Source organism: Sciurus carolinensis, chromosome 7, assembly GCF_902686445.1.
Source record: "Sciurus carolinensis chromosome 7, mSciCar1.2, whole genome shotgun sequence".
Classification (NCBI taxonomy): domain Eukaryota; kingdom Metazoa; phylum Chordata; class Mammalia; order Rodentia; family Sciuridae; genus Sciurus; species Sciurus carolinensis.
In genome coordinates, this window is record NC_062219.1 from 43,134,412 (window position 1) to 43,153,247 (window position 18,836).

The 18,836-nt window shown below is 33.9% G+C and overlaps 1 protein-coding gene across 2 annotated transcripts in view; it reads left to right on the forward strand.

Moving 5' to 3' along the window:
- The window catches only part of Tbc1d32 (TBC1 domain family member 32), a 301,835-nt gene that overhangs the window by 179,787 nt on the left and 103,212 nt on the right, over positions 1 to 18,836 (forward strand). For both annotated transcript variants that reach the window (XM_047558656.1, XM_047558654.1), the window contains exons 22-23: positions 3,853 to 3,969; positions 16,617 to 16,705. In XM_047558656.1, the coding sequence (XP_047414612.1) occupies positions 3,853 to 3,969; positions 16,617 to 16,705 (206 nt within the window). The remainder of the gene's footprint in view (positions 1 to 3,852; positions 3,970 to 16,616; positions 16,706 to 18,836) is intronic.

Below are 18,836 nucleotides of genomic sequence, written 5' to 3' on the forward strand. Positions count from 1 at the left end.
CATGGCACTTGCAGAGAGACAAATCTACACTACATGGAAGTGTAAATTAAGATAGTTGGCATAAGAAGTATGTTCTATGACAGTAATAGGATGAATAAAAACTCAAGAACTAGAAACTAGAAAAATTGGGAATTAAACATCATGCTTCTAAATAATAGGCAGCTCAAAGACAAAGTTAGTAAGGGCACTGAGAAATATTTCAAACTGGATGGAAATTTAGTGTATCAAAATTTGTGGATGTATGTTTTAAGAGTGATATTTTTAGCTTTAATGTTTATATTAGAAAATAAGAAAAATCTAAAATTAATGATTAAAGTCTCTACTCAAGGACACTAGAAAAAGAACAAATTATATCCAAAGCAAAAGCGGAAAGCATAATAAAGATTAGAGCAGAAATCAATGAAACAAAGACAAACTAGAGAAATATAACAGTCAAATGTTTTTTTCTTTGAAATAAACCCTCAGATTGATCAGGGAAGGATCCAAAGTTATAAGTATTAATAATGAAAGTAGTGTGACCAAAGATCCCACAGATCTAAAAGACTAATATGTGAAAATTAGGATTTGTGCCATTAGTTTAACAATTAAAGTTGGCAAATTTCTTTAAAAATACATATAACTGAACTGAACACCAGAGGTTGAATGCATGAATTGGACCCCTGTTATACTCTCGCTTATTTTCTCCTGCAGTCACTTTTTTTTTTTTTTTTCCTTGTGCTGGCCCCAGGGCCTCATGCATGCTGGACGTATGCTGTACCACTGAGTTACACCCCTAGCCTTGAAATTACCTTTTTGAGCCATTTTTCTGGATACCATCAAAATAATTTTCTTTATAACTTTCTATTGAAAATGTAGAACACAATTTTCACTTCTTTTCTGAAAACAGTTTTTAGTTCCTTTTTTCATAGAGGATAAAGATGGAGGTTATTGAACAGCCACAGCTCTGCTTGCCTGCCAGCCTGCTCCTCTGTAGCCATCTTTCCCACCTCTCTCCACTTTGCTATGCAGTGTCATCCTCATTATACCCACCACCCCTCTCTATGGTACAGTACCATCAGGCTATTTAAGGCACTGATTTAAGTGATCTCATAGTGTATTTGTCCTATACTACACTGTGAGTCCTTGAGGGCAAGGACTATTCCTTTATTCAGATTTTTTATTATTAGCATCTGGCACAACTACTGATAACCTTCTGGAGTTAAACTATTCTGAATGAATAAGTGAATAGATGATCATTATCAACCTGAAAGATTTTTAAAGCAAGGAAAAGTTTGTGGCTTTAGGTGATTACTTTTATGCTTTAGTTTTAAACTGTATTAAATATTTGATCCTCCCATTTGTTTCCTTATTATTGTACTGAGCCATATTCATTTCTTCAAAATAGTCATGTGTAGATTTCTATTTTGAGCTATCACAAATTTTAAGGTAAATTAATGTCTGATACTAGTAGTACCTTATAATTTATTTTTGTAGGAAACTAATGTAAATTGTAAATATTTTCAGTTGCAGAACTGCTTAATACAACCCAATTTTGCATTATGCTTTTATTTTTAAAATTGAGTTGCATTTGAGAAATGGGTTTGTTTCTTCTAGAGTACAAGCTACTGAAATCCTCTCAAGTCTCTTTAAAATTCTGTTCAGGTTATTTTAGTTTACATACATTCATTGAATTGTTTTCATTAATTTGTTTAGAGTAGAATATAAGAAGTTACCACAATTATATGTGGTCCAAATTGTTTTGTTTCTTAAGAGGAGGGAGTTCTGTATTTACAGATGGGGTCATTCATAGGTAAATAATACAGAAACCCTGAATGTATTGTGATATATGTGATATATAAAGACTATATGCCTTTTTCTATCAAAATGGACTTTAAAATTTTATTTTTTATGATGTTATTGTTATAGTTAGAAAAGCTACTTTTAAGCATAAAAAGATTTATTTATAATAGTATCCAAATATTGTTGGATTGATATTAAGATCATTATGAAATGTTGCATATCAAAATTATAAAGCATTTTAACTTGTTCTTTGAGTTTATATTTTCATGATAAATTGAATTGAATTAAAGTCAGGCTATATCGAAATCTGTTTCATTAATCATCTTTGTAGTCAATACCTGGTGATTAATTTGTGCAGTGGTTTCCTTGTTGGCCATGAACCCTTTAGTTTCCCTGAAGTTCATTTTATATGTGGTTAATAGATGTACTCCCTAAACATTCATTCTTGATAATCAGCTTTTTTCCTTAGTGCATACTTTTAGAGTAGTCAGCTGACTTTAAATGACAACTAAGTTGTTATGTTTATTTAGTCATTGATAATTTTATAGCTATCCAGATATTAGCTTTAAGTCACAGATTATGTTCTTTTCCATGTTGGTTAGAAATGCCATCTTTATTTTAAGGAATATCACATTATGGGGAAAATATGGATACTTTAAAAAACTTAATGTAAGTTCATATTTTATCCAGAAAGAGCATTTGTTTTAAATCCCTGCAAATTAAATAGGTTCACCATAAAACACCATTATTTAAGTAACACTGCATTTAGTATAAGGGAAGAGATATAAAATGTATTCTACTTTCCATTTTTTAAAACAAGGACTGTGGAAGGGTTATACTTTTAAATAAAAGAGTATATTATGATTTGCAGTGAGTAATTTTAACCTGAAAATAAGAAAATATAAAGTAGTTCTGTTACCACTCTTCTGAGTATGTGTCTTTGGCCCAGCCATTTATCTGGTAACTTAAGTTTTCCCAGGTATTAGGTGAGAGATTGGGTTAAGTGTTCTTTTTAATTTTCACAAATTTTAATTTTCTGAGTGTAGTGGAAATTGTTTAAAATTTTAAACTGTTAAGCAGAACATTTAATGACTATAAATAACTACAATTAATATTATACAAGCCAAAGATGTAAGTATTGACAGAGTAAAGAACTTCTAGAAGTAGATGGAGTTAATTGGAAAGTCTTATGACAAGATGTAGTGAGAATCTTGAAAACTTAGTGAAGTGGTAGAAGGAGCTTGTTAGAGTGAGTAGAAAAAGTCTGTTGAGGTGGCAATCAGTAGGAGGAGGATGAAGTCATATTTGATTGAAGTGATGACTTCAAGCTGGGGAGTAGTGGAATGAGGATTTTGAAATGGAAGAGAAGAAGGATGTCACTTATTGGGTAAAGTATCTTGAATGTCAATTCGAGGAGTTTAGACTTGGTGTTTGGTGATGCTTTTGAACTGGGAAGCCAAAGAATGAAATGTGCCTGAAAAAATACTCTTACTTTGCTTTTAAGAAGATTAAACAAAGTTTAAAGGTTTCATGGAGGAATTAACTTGGCAAGATTGTACTGGAAAAATGAGCTGGTTTTGATAGGAAAAGTCATGACTCTTTAAAAGTAACTACAATGTATATAGTCTTGTTGGATTTCTAGTGGATATATTAAAAGATGATCTTATGGACTGAGGGCAAGAAAATATAGAGTGTATTATCTTGCCCTAGAGTCCCTAAGTATTATTTTCTTGACTGTCAGATATAGTAATAGGAAGAATGACAAACATGGATAATTTTATTTTTTTTTTGTAAAACTTTTCAAGAGATACATAACATATTAAAATGTTTTCTAACTCTTCTGGTGTGTTCTGTAATAGTTGTAGTATCATGCATCTTTGGTGCTATATTATTAAATATTTTGTGCTTATATGTATAAGTATTATATATTGATGTAGATTAATTGAACTTTTAAAAAATTAACCTTCACAAGTGAAACAAATATAATATTTTGCATTAATGACTCTTTCCTTGGATATTGTTAGAAAAAGGAAAAGAAGTATTCAAATGATTCTTTTCTCCCCTCCTTACAAGTCTTTTCTAGCACTGGTGAACTTGTTATCCTATCCTGCTGTGTGTGAGCTGGTAGGCAATCAAGAACTTCCCAACAAAGTGGAATATTCTCTTCGTGAAGTCCCAACATGTGTTATTGTAAGTAATTTTCTTTTAATTTTTCTCTTTTATAAATGTCTACAATTTGAGGTTGGTAGTAAAATGTACTTAGACCAAATAAGGAAAACAAAAACATAAAACACCATTTATGGCATTTAAAGGCTAACTTGATTATTTATCCATGTGTTATCAATTTTTGTATTACCCATGAATAGAGACCTGATCCAGGCCACTTAACTGTCCCAACATGCATCAAAATACAGGGCTGTTTTTCTTCTACTAGGAAAGTGACTTAACCTAAGCAAAAATACATGTAGAAATGAGTTTTAGATGATTTATTATGTTATTAGTCATACAGTGCTGCTCCTTCATTGGCTAGGATAATTGGGAATAAATTATGTCCAAGGAGTTCAATACATTTTCTACTTACATTTTAATGAACTACATATTATTGCCCCATGAGGGCAGTATGTGCATATTTATTTAATTTGAGACTTGTTTTATACTCATAAAATTAATTTAATTTAACCATTAAGGGCTATTTATCTTTGGGGTATGTTTATGAATTAAACACATAAACATGCATATATGCACAAAAAGATGAATAAAGAATTGTTACTCAAATTCCATTATTAATAATACTTTTTTTCCTGACCATTTTGTCCCATATGTTACAAACACAGTTTGGTCCTTTGGAATACTCTTAACCTTCATTAATCCTAAATATTTGAATTTAAAAAAACTTTTTTGACTTAGGGGAATTTTTTTATAACAAGTTAAATGAACCATAAAGATAGATACTTTGTCATTAAATTTTTATCTTTCTTCTATTATTTTCTTGAATTTTTCCAGTTTCCTCTTATGCCTAAATTTTATCTCTTGATGCTGCTTAAGTAGTTTATAGAATTAGCCGTTTATGTATTGGTCTATTGAAGCACTGGAGTACTTGAAGGGAAGAGGGATATGTTCTCCTTAGAGTCTAGCAGAGTTAGACATCCTGTAAACAGTTACTGAAAATAATTATTCCCAATATTATTGGCTTTAAAGAAACAGATTAAGGAAACAAGTATAAATGAGTTTTCTTATTTAATGTAGAGCAAGGGCATGAATGTTTATTTTCTTGTTTTCATTTATATGAAGTTTAGTGCATATTCAAGTTTATCTTTCCACTTATGACTTGTCTTCTATTTGGCCTTAAGAAATTTAACTGAAAATAGTTTTATTACTTCACCGCTCCCAAAGGCATTACATTTCAACTCTGTAGAAGAATTCATTGCTTTCCATCATCTTTTGAACACATACAGATTTTCCAACTAAAACTAACAACTCCCTTGACCTCTTGTCTTCTTGTAGCTACCACCCCATAGTTTGCTTTCTTTTCCTCCTTGCTGAAAAATCGCTTGTACTTTAAGTCCATACTTTATTCTCTTTTATGAATTGCAGAAGACACTGTAATATGGCATCTTGTTTGACTGCCTAACTGAAATTTTTCTGCCCAAAATCAATAAATATTTAATTCCCTAATCCTAGCAAAACTCCCTATTTCTTTAACTCAATTGACTACTTTGCATCATTCAGTACATTTGATTCACTCATTATTGTCATTCTCCTTCCCATGGATATGGCACTGTTTACTTCTCATTCTTCCAGTTTCTCTGGTCTTTCCTGTACTTTCCTTCTATTTGTCACATATCCTCCAGAATGATTTCATCCAGTGTCATGGCTTCACTTGAATATTGACAACTCTCTGACTTGTATCAGTCACTTTGCTGCTAGATCTGTACTTAGATTCCTATCAGATAATGGGCACCTGGAAAATTCATTGGCCTTTTAGCCTTAATGATTTCTACAGCAGAATGTAGTGTTTTTCTCTTCTAAATTAATTCCATTTCTTGTTTTCTTATATTAGTATATGACACCATCATCTATACAATTAAATAAGCCGGAAACCTGGAAGTTGTTGTTGACTTTTCTCTAAATGCAGTAAATCACCATCTTTGTAACATCATCTTTCCAATACTTTTTTTTTTTTTTTTTTACTTTTTCCCATTCCTATTAAGACTACCTTAACTCAGCTCTACATTTCTTGTCTTGTTTGGATTGCCTAAGTGAGATCCTAACTGCTTTTTCTTTCAGTCTCAACTTATAATTTATCCTCATACTAAGCAAAAGTAGTGTGAAAACCAGTCTGATTTTATGTGTGTGTGTATGTGTGTGTGCATTTGTGCGTATAAGGAAGCTTTCTTCTTTCTGTTGTGGGCATTTTCAAGCTTACATAAAAACAGTAGTATAATGAACTCATATACCTATCACTAAATTTTAACATTTATGAATATTCTGCCACTTTTCCATCTATTCCCCTATTGTTCCTTTTTACTTTCGATTTTGTCTCCTGAATCCTATATTCCAGGCATAAAGTCAGTTTGCCTGCAAATAATTTAGTCTGTGTCACTGATAAGGACCTCTTTGTTTTTGCTTTGATTTGAATTACCACTGTAAGTCCTGATGGCATTATCATCTCAAAATACTGGCTATAATTCCTTGATGGTATCTAATATGTTGTAGATATAGAAGCTTCTGTCATTGTCTTAGGAATGAGACAGACATCGTTACCCTATGTATATGTGTGATTGCATGGATGGTATGAATCTACATGGTGTATGACCATGGAAATGGGGTGATGTGCCCCATTTGTGTGCAGTGAATCAAAGTGCAGTCTGTGAAAAATAAAATAAATAATTTTAAAAAATTCTCTTTGTTGCAGTTCCTTAAGTAATGATCTAAACAAGGACCATAAGTGTATTCAGTCATGTTTTCTAAGTTTCTCTTATTCTAAAACAGCTTTCCTTCCCTTTTTGTTTCTACACCATTGATTTATTGGTGAAACTGGGTTATTTGTCTTGTGTTTCACTGATGCATTACTTCATTAGCAGGTGTGAAGTGGTGATTCTAATTCTGTCTCTTTTTTATTTAAATAGAATTCTGTAACAAAAGATTTCATAAAGGAAACCCTGAAATGCAGTTATTTCAGGAAAGACAGAATAACCTCTTGACTGTGAATTTTCAGAGTAAGGATTGGTGCTATAGTAACCTCTAGTAGGAAGGTTTCAGTGTTATCATTGTGAACTTCTGGTTTTTATATATCCAGTGCAGTCTTTTTTTGTTTTTGATCTAGATATTCCTTCTTTGCTGTTGAGTGTTTTGAATATATGCACATATCCAAGTGTTCAATATTTTGCTTTCTTGCTTTCTCATGTACAACTTTCCAGGCTCTTTGTGTACATTTTGTGACTCAGGTTTAGAATCATCCATCTTCAAAGACTTTTTTTCCTTTTAGCAGAAGTTGTTACTGCAACCTAACCATCATGATTAAGAGTTGATCTTATTTCTAGGCATTTCAGTGGACAGAGAAGGGCAATAGCAGATTATTTTGTTTTCATTATTGAGATAAAAATTAGGAATTCATATTGATATTTCTTACTTATCTTGTTCTTTCATCAACAGTCTTAATTCTTAAGCTTTTCTTCACATGAACAAAAATATTTATTTGCTATACAGTAAAATTAACATATAATAGTTTCAAAATAAAATATAGTCAATAAATGCATATTTCATTCTTTTGTCCTTAGCATATGCCATTGGGGTTTTATAAATAAAGTACCATAATTTAAAATCACTTGATGTAATAAACCTCTACTCTATCTGGTTAGCCTCTAAATATCTGCTCTGCTTGATTAACCACTAAATTAATAGGTTTGTTGCAGACTTTTTTAGAATTAGTGAGGTTTTTACTCCTTTTTTTCTTGCCATAGTTAAAATACCAAATTATGAAAAACAGTTAAACAATTTTGATATATAACTAGGTACATGTATAGAATGTGCTTTTATATTAATCTCCCCTCCTCTTCTCGTTGTAGACTTTAATCTTTAATACCATACCTACAAACCACATGTTTCTATTCAAATTTAAATAACAGTAAAATAAAAATTATTATTTTTAAGTACTACCCAAATTTCAAGTTTTCAAGTACCCACTCCCTACCTGATATAATAGGCTAGTGACCACCATATTGGGCAGCACAAATAAAGAGCATGGCTATTGTTGCACAAAGTTCTGTATAGCACTGCTTTATAGGTAACAAATTGAATTTTTGGTCTATTCTTCTAATGTCTTTTTTAAAAATATGTTTTCTTTCCCTGTAAGTTTTTTAAGCAGAAGATAAACATAAACACTTACCTGCTCTTTGCATTTTTCTCATAATTACATATCTTAGAGATCATTTCTTAGCAGAAAATAGAACTTTTCTTCATCCATTTTTCCCTCTAAAATAATACTTTTTTGCATAATACTTTATTGTGTAGATATTCTAGAGTTTATTAATCCAGTCTCCTGTTGGTGTACGCTTGGGTTCTTTCCATTGTTTTGCTAATTTAAATGATGCTAGAATTATTTGTCTGGCTTATATTATAAATGTGTCTGTATCTTTTCTACTGCTACACAACAATTTCCTAACAAACCTAACAATTTAAAACCTACACCTATTTATTAGCTCATAGTTTTGTAGGTCAGAAGTTCAGGACAAACTGCCTGAGTTTTCTGCTCAGAGTATTACAAGACTGAAATCAAGTTGTTGGCAAGGCCGAGTGCTCATCTACAGGCTCTGGGCAAACATTTACTTCCTACCTATAATAGAATTCAGTTAGTGGAAGCAGAAGGGTTTAAGTGTCTGGTATTGACTCTCTGCCTGCCAGGGATTTTTCTTAGTTTTTCTTAGTTTCTAGAGGCATCTCCCAGGTCTTTATACTGTGGCCCCTTCCATTTCAGAATAGGAAAACTTGCCTCATATCACATCTCCCTCATTCTTTGAATCTCTCAGAATTCCTATTCTGTGACCAGTTTTAAATTGCTCATGTGATTAGGTCTTCCTTGGTAATAATCACCCATAAAAATGTCAATTGATTAAGGACTTTAGTTACTTCACAAAATTCCCTTTACATTAGTATTTTGTGTTTAAAACCTTAGAATCTTGGAAGCTGTCTTAGAATTCTGCTTACCATGGTATCCTGGGGCAAGATTTCCAGAAGCATGACTACTGGTTTAAAAAGTAAATTCATATGTGTTATATACCATATATTGCTGGATTTCCATTCACTGGGAATAATCTTTTTGTCCAATCAATACAATATAGTACCTTGTTCTTTGTAGGATGATTAAGATTATAATATTGTTGTCTGCAGTGGCACATACTTGTAATCCCAGCCTCTTCGGAGGCTGAGGCACGAGAATGGCAAGTTGAAAGTCATCCTCAGCAGTTTAGCAAGGCCCTAAGCAACTTAGTGAGACTCTGTCTCATAATTAAAAAAACAAAAACAAAAAGAAAACAAAACAGAAAAAGTAGGAATGTGGCTCAGTGGTTGGTCAGAAGTTATTTTCTGACAGGTCATATGATAATTATATTTTTCTTGTTATTAATAGAATGTCTTTTCCTATGTTTATTTATTTTTTTACTAGGGATTTTTGTACTAGGGATTGAACCAAGGGTGCTGTACCACTGAGCTATGTTCTCAGTCTTTTTTATTTTTATTTTGAGACAGGGTCTCACTAAGTTGCTGAGAGTCTTACTGAATTGCTGGCCCTAAACTTGTGATCCTCCTGCCTCAACCTCTTGAGTTGCTCAATTACAGACATGAGCCACCACACCTGGCTCTTTTCCTGTCTTCAAAGACCATTGAAATTTCTTTTTCTATAATGTTTTTCATTTATCTTTTGCCTATTTGTGTTGCTCATTTTCTTCCCAGTTTTAAGAAATTCTTTAGATATTAGGGACAATATACCTTATTTTATTCATGTATGCAGGCCCACTATCCTGTGAAATTCTAGCTCTCTGTACTTTAGTAAGTTAAAGGTGAATGACACCAAATATTCTTCCCCTAAAATGTACCATTTCATATGGATTTTTAGTTACTGTCAAAATTTTCAGGTCTTTGATAGTGGTGTAAAGGTATGGTGGTGTGTTAAATAGTGTTTTAGTCAGCTTTATTGCCACTGTGACCATAAGATCTTATAAGAACAATTAGAGGAGAAAAAGTTTATTTGGGGGATCACACATGATTTCAGAAGTCTCACTCCATAGAAGACTGAGTCTATTCCTCAAGGCTCAAGGTAACGGCAGAACATCATGGTGGAAGAGTGTGGTAGAGGACATAATCAGAAGCAGAGCGGGGGAGTGGGAGGGGAAGGGGGAGAGTAAGAGGGAGAGGGAGAGGGATAGCTTCCCTCACAGACAAAATATAAACCCCACAGGCACACCCCCAGGAACCCACCTCCTCAGCCATACCCAGTTAATCCCTATTGGGATTAAATAATTTATTAGGTTAAGGTTCTCGTAACCCAATCATTTCACCTCTAAACTTTCTTGCATTGTCTCACACATGAGCTTTTGGGGATACCTCACATCTAAAACCACAACATTTCACCCCTGGTCCACAAAAACTTATTCCTATCATACAATGCAAATACACTTAGTCAATTTCCAAGAGTCCTCATAGTCTTAATAGTTTTATCATTGCCCAAAAGTCCAAGTCCAAAGCCTCTTCTGAGGCTCAAGGCAAACTATCAGTGTGAGCCCTTATAAAAAATCAAAAGTAAGTTACATGTATCCAATATATCAAGGTACAGAGTAAACATTTCTATTCCAAGGCATAGAAAGAAAGGATGGGACCAAAGTAGTAACAAAACCCAGCTGGGCAAACAAGTCCTGTACTTTCTTATCTGGCATCTGAAGCACATGGCATTGTAATGTTCTCTTCAAAGGGCTTTCATAGCTCTTCCCCTGTGGCTTTGCTTGTTGCAGCCCACATGACCTCTTTGTGGGTTTGTCTCTGTTCAGTTCCTGCAGCTTGTCTCAGCAGATGTTCCATGGTACTAGTATTTCTTAAACTCAGGTGTCCCTATTGCAGCTTCAGCTTCCTCCTCACATCTCCACACATTGCCCTCTCAGGGGCAGCCAGCAGGAACTCCGACCCTGCAGCACTTTGCCTGGCTTCCCAAGCTTTCCTTTGAAATCTCTGTGGAAGCTTCCATGACCCCTAAATCCAGAATTCTCTTTCCTGCAGAACTAGAACCACATGGTTGCTGTTAAGGTCTGCCCATCATCTTCAACAGCAGGAATCATGGCTGCAGCAGCCTCTGAATTCCTGGGTGACTGAGTATGTGAAACAACTTCCTAGGCCCCCTTGTACAAGCAGGGTGCTCCAATGATCTCTTATCAAAAGAATTTTCACTTTTATATCCATGAACTTAAGATGATCTTGCCAATTCCTAAGATGCCCTCAAGTCATCTTTCCTATTGTTTCTGGGCCAAATATTTAGCAAAGCCTCTTTGGTAGTTATAATGTCTTTAACAAGCACAACTTCCTTAGCCTCAGTTTTTCTCTCAGTTTTTAAGTCCAAGTTTTAAAAATCTTTCTGCTCCTGATTATTAAAATAAACAACATCCATGGCACTGTCTGAGTACTGTGCTGCTAGAAATTTTTTCCACCAGATTAAGAAGTCCATCACATTTAAATTCAGCCTCATAGGAAGTCTCAGGACATGAACATAATGCAGACAACTTATTAGCCATAACATAACATGAATGACGTCTAGTCCAATTTCCCATAGTCTTCCTTCTCCTCTAAAACCTCAAAGAGTCCTGTTTTCACCATATATAGTCTTATTGGCATCCTGGTCACCTGAGCTCCCACCAGAATTGCCACTTAAAACAATCTAAAGCTTTTCCAACTTGCATCTTGAAATTTCTCAAAATTCCTCTCAAAAATTCCTAAATTCTCTAAAAGCTTCTGAACCATATAGTCAGGTTAGTCACAGCAATGACCCCACGCCTTGTATCAATTTCTGTTTTAGTCAGCTTTTTTGTCATGTGACCAAAAGACCTGACAAGAACAATTAGGAGAGAAAATATCATGGTTTCAGAAGTCTCAGTTCATAGAAGTCTGACTCTACTGCTCAGGGCCTGAGTCAAGACTGAACCCCATGGTGGTAGAGAAGTATGATGGAAGACATAATCAGAAAGCACAGAGAGAGAGACAGACAGACAGAGAGCGAGCAAGTAAGCTTGTGCGTGCAAGTGCACTCCTCTCACACAAGGAGGAGGCATGGTCTCAGGGACCCCCCTCCTGCAGCCACACCTGCTTACAGTCACTACCCAGTTAATCCCTATCACAAGATTAAAACACTGTTTAGGTTAAGGGTCTCATAACCCAATCAATCACCTCTAAACTTCATTGCATTGTCTCACACATGAGCTTTTGGGGAGATACCTTGTATCTAAATCTTAACAGGTAGAAAAACACAATTTTAGATAAAAAAGTAAATTTACTGACCTACATAAGCAACTTTTAGGAAAAACATGTACAGCTGCAAATAGGACTACAAATGCTGTTGGGTCCTCATCTCTCTGGGTTTGTTTCCCTACATCCTCCCCCTTTTTCTACTATTGCTTTCCATCTTGATTTTGTGTAAAGACACAGTTAGTGATTAAAAGTTTGTATCCTAGAGCCAGAATGCCTGGGTTAGCTTTCTGATTCTGATACTGAGTAATTGGGTGACCATAAACAAGTTAGACCTTAGTTTTCTCTTCAGTTAAAAGAGGTCATTATGCTAAGAATAATAAGCCAGACACAGAAGGTCAAATACCACATGATGCCACTTATATGATGAATCTAAAATAGTCAACCTCATACAAGCAAAGAGAGGGGCATTGATTGCCGGGGCTGGGCAGTGAGCAAGGAGGGAATGGGCTGATTTTAGTCCAAGGTTACAAAGTTTTGGTTATGCTAGATGAATAGATCCTAAAACTCTTCTATAGCATAGTGTCTTAATTAACAATATTATATTATATGCTTGAAAAGCTAATAAGATCATAAATCTTATGCTAAATTTTATCACACACAAAATAAGGCAGGAGGAAACTTGGAGGTCATGGATAGGTTATGACATAAATTATAGTTAAGGTTTCATATTTGTATATTTATCTCCAAGCTTATCAAGTTTTACACATTAAATATGTATAACCTATTTTTGTCAATCATAACTCAGTAAAGTGGCTTAAAATAGAAGAGATCATGTTCCTGTCATAGGGTGGTAGTGAGGATTAATTGAATTGGGGTAAATGAAATGCAGAGTATTTTTGATCACTGCCTGGTATAGTACTATGTACTATAATTATTTGTATTTTCTTCTCTTGTACGTGTTGTTCTTCACAGGAGAGAACTCTAGAGTTCTCTTCTCCCTAGGAAGGGCTGCCAGCTAGTCAATGCTGGTATCTTCTCTGTCTCCCCTTGTCTTAGTTTCCTGGGACTGCCAAACAAATAAACTATGTAGCTTAAAACAAAATTTGCTCCTTCACAGTTCTGGAAGCCAGAAGTCATCAAGGTGTCAGCAAAGCTATACTCCCTCCCAAGGCTCCAGGGGAGAATCTTTCCTTGTCTCTGACTTATGACTTTTCTAGACATTCCCTGTCTTATTGGTGTTTAACTCCACTTTCTTCCTCCATGTTCTTGTGGCCATCAATCTTTGTCTTAAGCCTCCCCACCCTACCCTGTGCTTCTCTTACAAGGAGAGTTTTCTTGGATTTAGAGTTTGCTGATCTAAGGTTAAGATTCATAATTACCTCTGCAAAGAGTCCCCCTTGTTTTGGAATTGGCTGACATTCATAGGTTCTGGGGGTTAGGACACAGACATAACTTTTTGGGAGTGGTGTCACCATTTAACTCACTACACCCCAGACAGTAGAGCAGCGTTTTCCTCTACTTTCCCACTTTGAAAAATCCCAAGGAAGGACTTTGACTGCCTTTATTTTATTCATAGGCTAACCAATGACATGCCACTCATAGAAAGCATGTACAGGAATATTGGGCCATTGTTATTGAACTACTCTTCACCTTTCACTTGCCTGTTGCCTAAGTAAAGGGAGTCAGATAGCACAAATATGGCACTTGGGACATTGTAAATTGAGTAGGCACTCAGGCGTATATCTGTTTATATATAATTTTATTTGTTTTTCTAGCCTTGTTCTCAATTTGACCTACCATGTTATTGAACATATTCTCAGGCTGGACAATATCTTTTAAAAAAGCAATAGAGTTTCTGATTACTATTTGCAAGTCCAGGCCTCACTTTCATTAGCCTGTTTCTGGGAAGCTATCTCTTGATTTAGGAACCTGTTTCCTTTCCTGACACACGTTATGATGCTTAGAAACTGAAGTTCTCCATAAGGCAGGCTTCCCAGGAGTTTCGTTTTCTTCCCTAAGTGGTGATACATCAATGTAATCCTCTTTGAAGCAGAAATTATTTACTGTAACATTTGTTCTCTGAAAATGCATTATCATTGATAGATTGCTGCAATCTACTCTTCCATTAGCTTGTTGGTAATACAGACTCTTCCAAACATTTTTATTCGAATAGTATCTAGTACTTAGATTCAGAACCAGAACTTCAGAGTTATAAGGTGTTACCAGCTACAAATTGTCTGAACTTAGCTTTGTGTTCAGATAGCTGTGGAAATTTCAGCTGCCTATACTAATACCCCACTATTGAAGAAAAATCTATGGTAATCCTTCAGAAACTACTTTGCATAGAACCAACTGGCAGCCTTCCTCAGGTAGAAAAGGTTAGTGATACACAATCAGTTCTCAATTGTTACGTGAAGATTAACTGTGGTAAACATAGTGATGATAATTGATCATTTCATAAAAATTACAGTAATTCTTAATCAGTAAAAATATCTACTTATATGAAGAATTACTGAAGAATTACATAGCAACAAGATTTGCCATGAAATCTTACATAATAATATCCAGGTATCTGGGTGAGTTCAGAAGAGTTCTGTGGCTGATACTGGAGCTAAATCAGGGTAGTCAGAGTGGAGAGATTTGAGAAAAAGAGGGTCAGTTAATGAGAATATGACTATGCAGCTGGCAATATGATTCTCATTTGTATAGCTCAGTGTTTTTCATATTGTTTGGACCAAGGAGTGCCTAGCTGATGACCCATCTTTTAAAATTAACAGTATTTTTATTTTTCATTGTTAGATAGTTCATTAATAATTATTGGTTTAAACTCTTATGCTAATATAGTATTAATTACACATTTCTGCAAGGTATTGTAGAACAGTGAGTGCCTTCTCATGTGTTAGGTATACATTTTTACTAGGTAAGTTTACCCAAAGTTCAGTTTTTACTATGTTTCAATTAGTACTTTTCAAATGTGACCGAGTGTTCTCCTCCTCACAAACCTCATTTCTTTGCTGCTTATTTATTTGATGATAAGGTTTTTGTATCATCATTCATGAAGGGCTGAATAAATTTTACTTTATTCCCTAGCAAAACCTTCTTTATTTTGCCTTATTGGTCACAGAAATATTCTGAATTTAAACTCACTGAAGGTAGCAGTTTTCTTGGTTAGGAAAATGAGCAACGAGAGAGACAAATATTTGTCTGAATAAATTTCTTAGACCTACATCTGAAGATATACACCAAAGCAGGGCATTATGAAAAAACTTTTAGAAAGTATTTAAAATTGTATGGTAGGCTAAAATTGTTAGTGTTTGGAATAACAGGTGGCCCCTAGGTCATCAGAATCTCTCTATATTTGCCCTAATGGTTTTGAGGCCTAGATATACTTTGGAATACCTTGGGGAACTTTTGAGAATATTAATGTCAGAATTTGAGCCCTAAACATAGTGTCTCAGCAGTCTTAGGTAGAACTTGGCATCTTAGGTATTTTTTTAAAAGTTCTCTGGGTGTTGTGGTTTAGATGTGGTGTCCTCCAAAAGCTTACATGTGAGAAGATTTGAAGGAGAAATGATTGGGTCAGAGCCTTAACCTAATCAGTGACTTAATCTCTGATGGGATTAACTGAATGGTAACTGGAGGCAGGTGGGGAGTGACCAGAGGAAATGGTTCATTGGGGGCATGACTTTGGGCTATATATTTGGCAAGTGGAGACCTCTCTCTGTGTCATACTCTTCCACCATGATGTCCTGCCTCACCTGGAGCCCTTAGGAATGGAGCCTGCTGTCTATGGATTGAGACCTCTGGAACTGAACCCTCAAATAAACTTTTCGTCCTCATTCAATTGTGCTGGTTGGGTCCTTTTGTCATAGGAATGAAATAGCTGACTAAAGCACTGGATGATCCCATTGTTCAATCAGGTTTGGAAACTACTGATTAATGTGAGCCAGAAAATATTTATTAACAAAATCTCAGACAGTTATTAGATAAAAAATATTCAGATTCACTGTTTATGCTTCACATTTGTAGATTTCATATTTGCTTTTCAAAATATTTCACATTTTCGGCAGTTTTATTGTTAACTATATAAATTGTTCACTGGTTTCAAAATGGGGTATAAATTAGTGGTTCCATTTTGGCTGAGCATTAGATTCATTTTTGGAATTTAGCACAAATCCTAGTATCCAAGATACACTCAGACCAAGTAATTTAGACCTCTGAAGTTGGGACCAAAGTTTCCATGGTTGGTTTGTGTTTGTTTTGCTTTGTAACAACTTCCCAGGTAATTTCAGTATAAAGTCAAAATTGAGAACCATAAATCTAAATATTTATTTATGTAATTTTCTTTGAATAGTTTCAGTCAACATAATCTCATTCTGTCTGTCTTCCAGGATATAATTGATAGACTTATCATTTTGAATTCTGAAGCTAAGATTTGTTCTTTATTCAACTATGAACAATCACATATCTTTGGTCTCAGGTAAGGTGCTAAATTTTATTTTAAATGTTTTTTTTTTAAATAAAAATGTTATTTATAAATTTAATATTTTATGTAAAATATTGTTTTATGATATTTTAAATATTTAAATGTTCATGTTAAATATTTATATGCTGTCAAATTAGGCTTTTTCTATATACTTTAAAATTATTTAACATAAATTAATGTCTTCCTATGATGTAGATAAATTATAACAATTAGGTTTTTATACTGTAGCCTTTCTCTGAATTTGGGTTCTGTATTATTACAGAGTTTTCCACTTTTACTCAATTTAATGGAGGCATGTTGGAGACTTGCATTTAGTTTACTCAGTAGTCACCTGGGGCTTTCCTATGTTGGTATTTGATTAGACTCTTGCCATAATAAAGCCTTGAAAGAGGCCCAGACATGGATGATTTATCTTGAAGCCCAGATTTTGCTTTTTGGTGTTGATCATTACTCTTCAGCTTTACTTTTCCTGAGGTTTAAATCTTTCTGATCGAGTTCATATTCCTTGACATTTTATGAAGCATGTTCAAGTGGGAAATAAAGCAGAGTTGGTAGGGTTATAGATACTTATGAAATTTTCAGTCTTTTGGTTGTATGTAGATATATAACAGGTTTCACACCTACAAATTACTACCTTTAAAACCAGGTGAATTAAGGAAATTTTCCATTTTCATAGGTTCATGATTTTTTCTCTTTCTACTAACAAAGTAACTTTTTCAGGCATGAGGGAAGTCAATGATAATGCACTACTTAAGAAGTAAAAAGTAAAGCAATTACTTTTCTAAAATTAGAATTCCCTGATGATAGTATAATTTTATATATCTGTACTTTAATTTTATTTTTTTTACTATTCATAAATATCTAGGCTTCATTTTTGGGCTTTCTGGTTCAAAGAATATATAAAAAACTAACTATAACAGCTTTTTGAATGGTATATACTTTATATACATTATGGTATATAAATATATTTTATATACTTTATATACCATTTTGAATGGTATATACTTTATATACATTTTTTCACATTAAATTTTAATTTTCAGTTTATACCATCAGATCATATAGCAAGTAGCAATGAGGGTTAAGTAGGGGAAAGAAATCCATTCAAAAGGATCTCCTTTTACATAGCAAATATATTTCTGAGTTTTATAGTAAAAGGCTATATATTTTCACCTATTATTATTGATATACTGGGTGAATTTGTTTTTTTATTTCTGTACATTTCTTGTATTAAGTTTTTCTCTAGTGTCCTTTTTGGGAAAAAGACTTAACAGTAGGTTTTTATTAAGTTATATAAAGAGGCAGTGCAAAAAGTGAAAACTTCTGGGAATAACATTAATTTTCATAGTGTTTACTTTCTCATAATATCTAAATGAAATCATTGTGTCCTACCCTAGGAAATTTACCATCCCATTTTCGATAGGTAGAATAGTGAGTTATGGTGGTTAGCAATGTGAACTTGAATCTGACTGCTTAATGTTTACTAGTTGTGTGAGGTGGGGCACAGTCACTCTGTAAAATGGAGGATAATTACATTATTTTCCTAATAGAATTGTTGAGAGAATTACATATGATAAATTCAGAGTGCTTAAAACAGTGCCTGGCACATAGAAAGCACTATGAAACAGTGGTAGTAATAGTACCAGTAAGTGGTGCTGCATATATTTCTGCATCTCTTCTTGCTCCATTTTTCTGTTTTACTGTGAAATAATTTTTGTCTTCAGTTTTTCAGTATCTCAGTGGTCTTCCACTTGCTGCCTAGTTATTTGCTGGTTTAAAACATCAGTGCTCAGAGAGAGAAAATGGCAACATCACTTTGTGAGGAAAAGTTTATTTTAATTATGTGCCTTTTAATAAGTTTTTCTTTGATAGTAAATTTATATTTATTGTAATTTGAAGTTCATTCCCATAATCTCCAATTAAGTTGTACTTTGAGCCATACATTTGAAGTTAGGTAATTTAATTTTTCTACTAATTTCAGTCTATTATTGGTCATTGAGTTCTAACAGTGATATGTTAGACCTCAGCATTATGTCATATTTAAAGTTTGTGTTTCTGTGTATTTTGCATTTTTACCTGTATCTAACTCACAATATTTGTTTATAATTGTACCTTAATTATACCT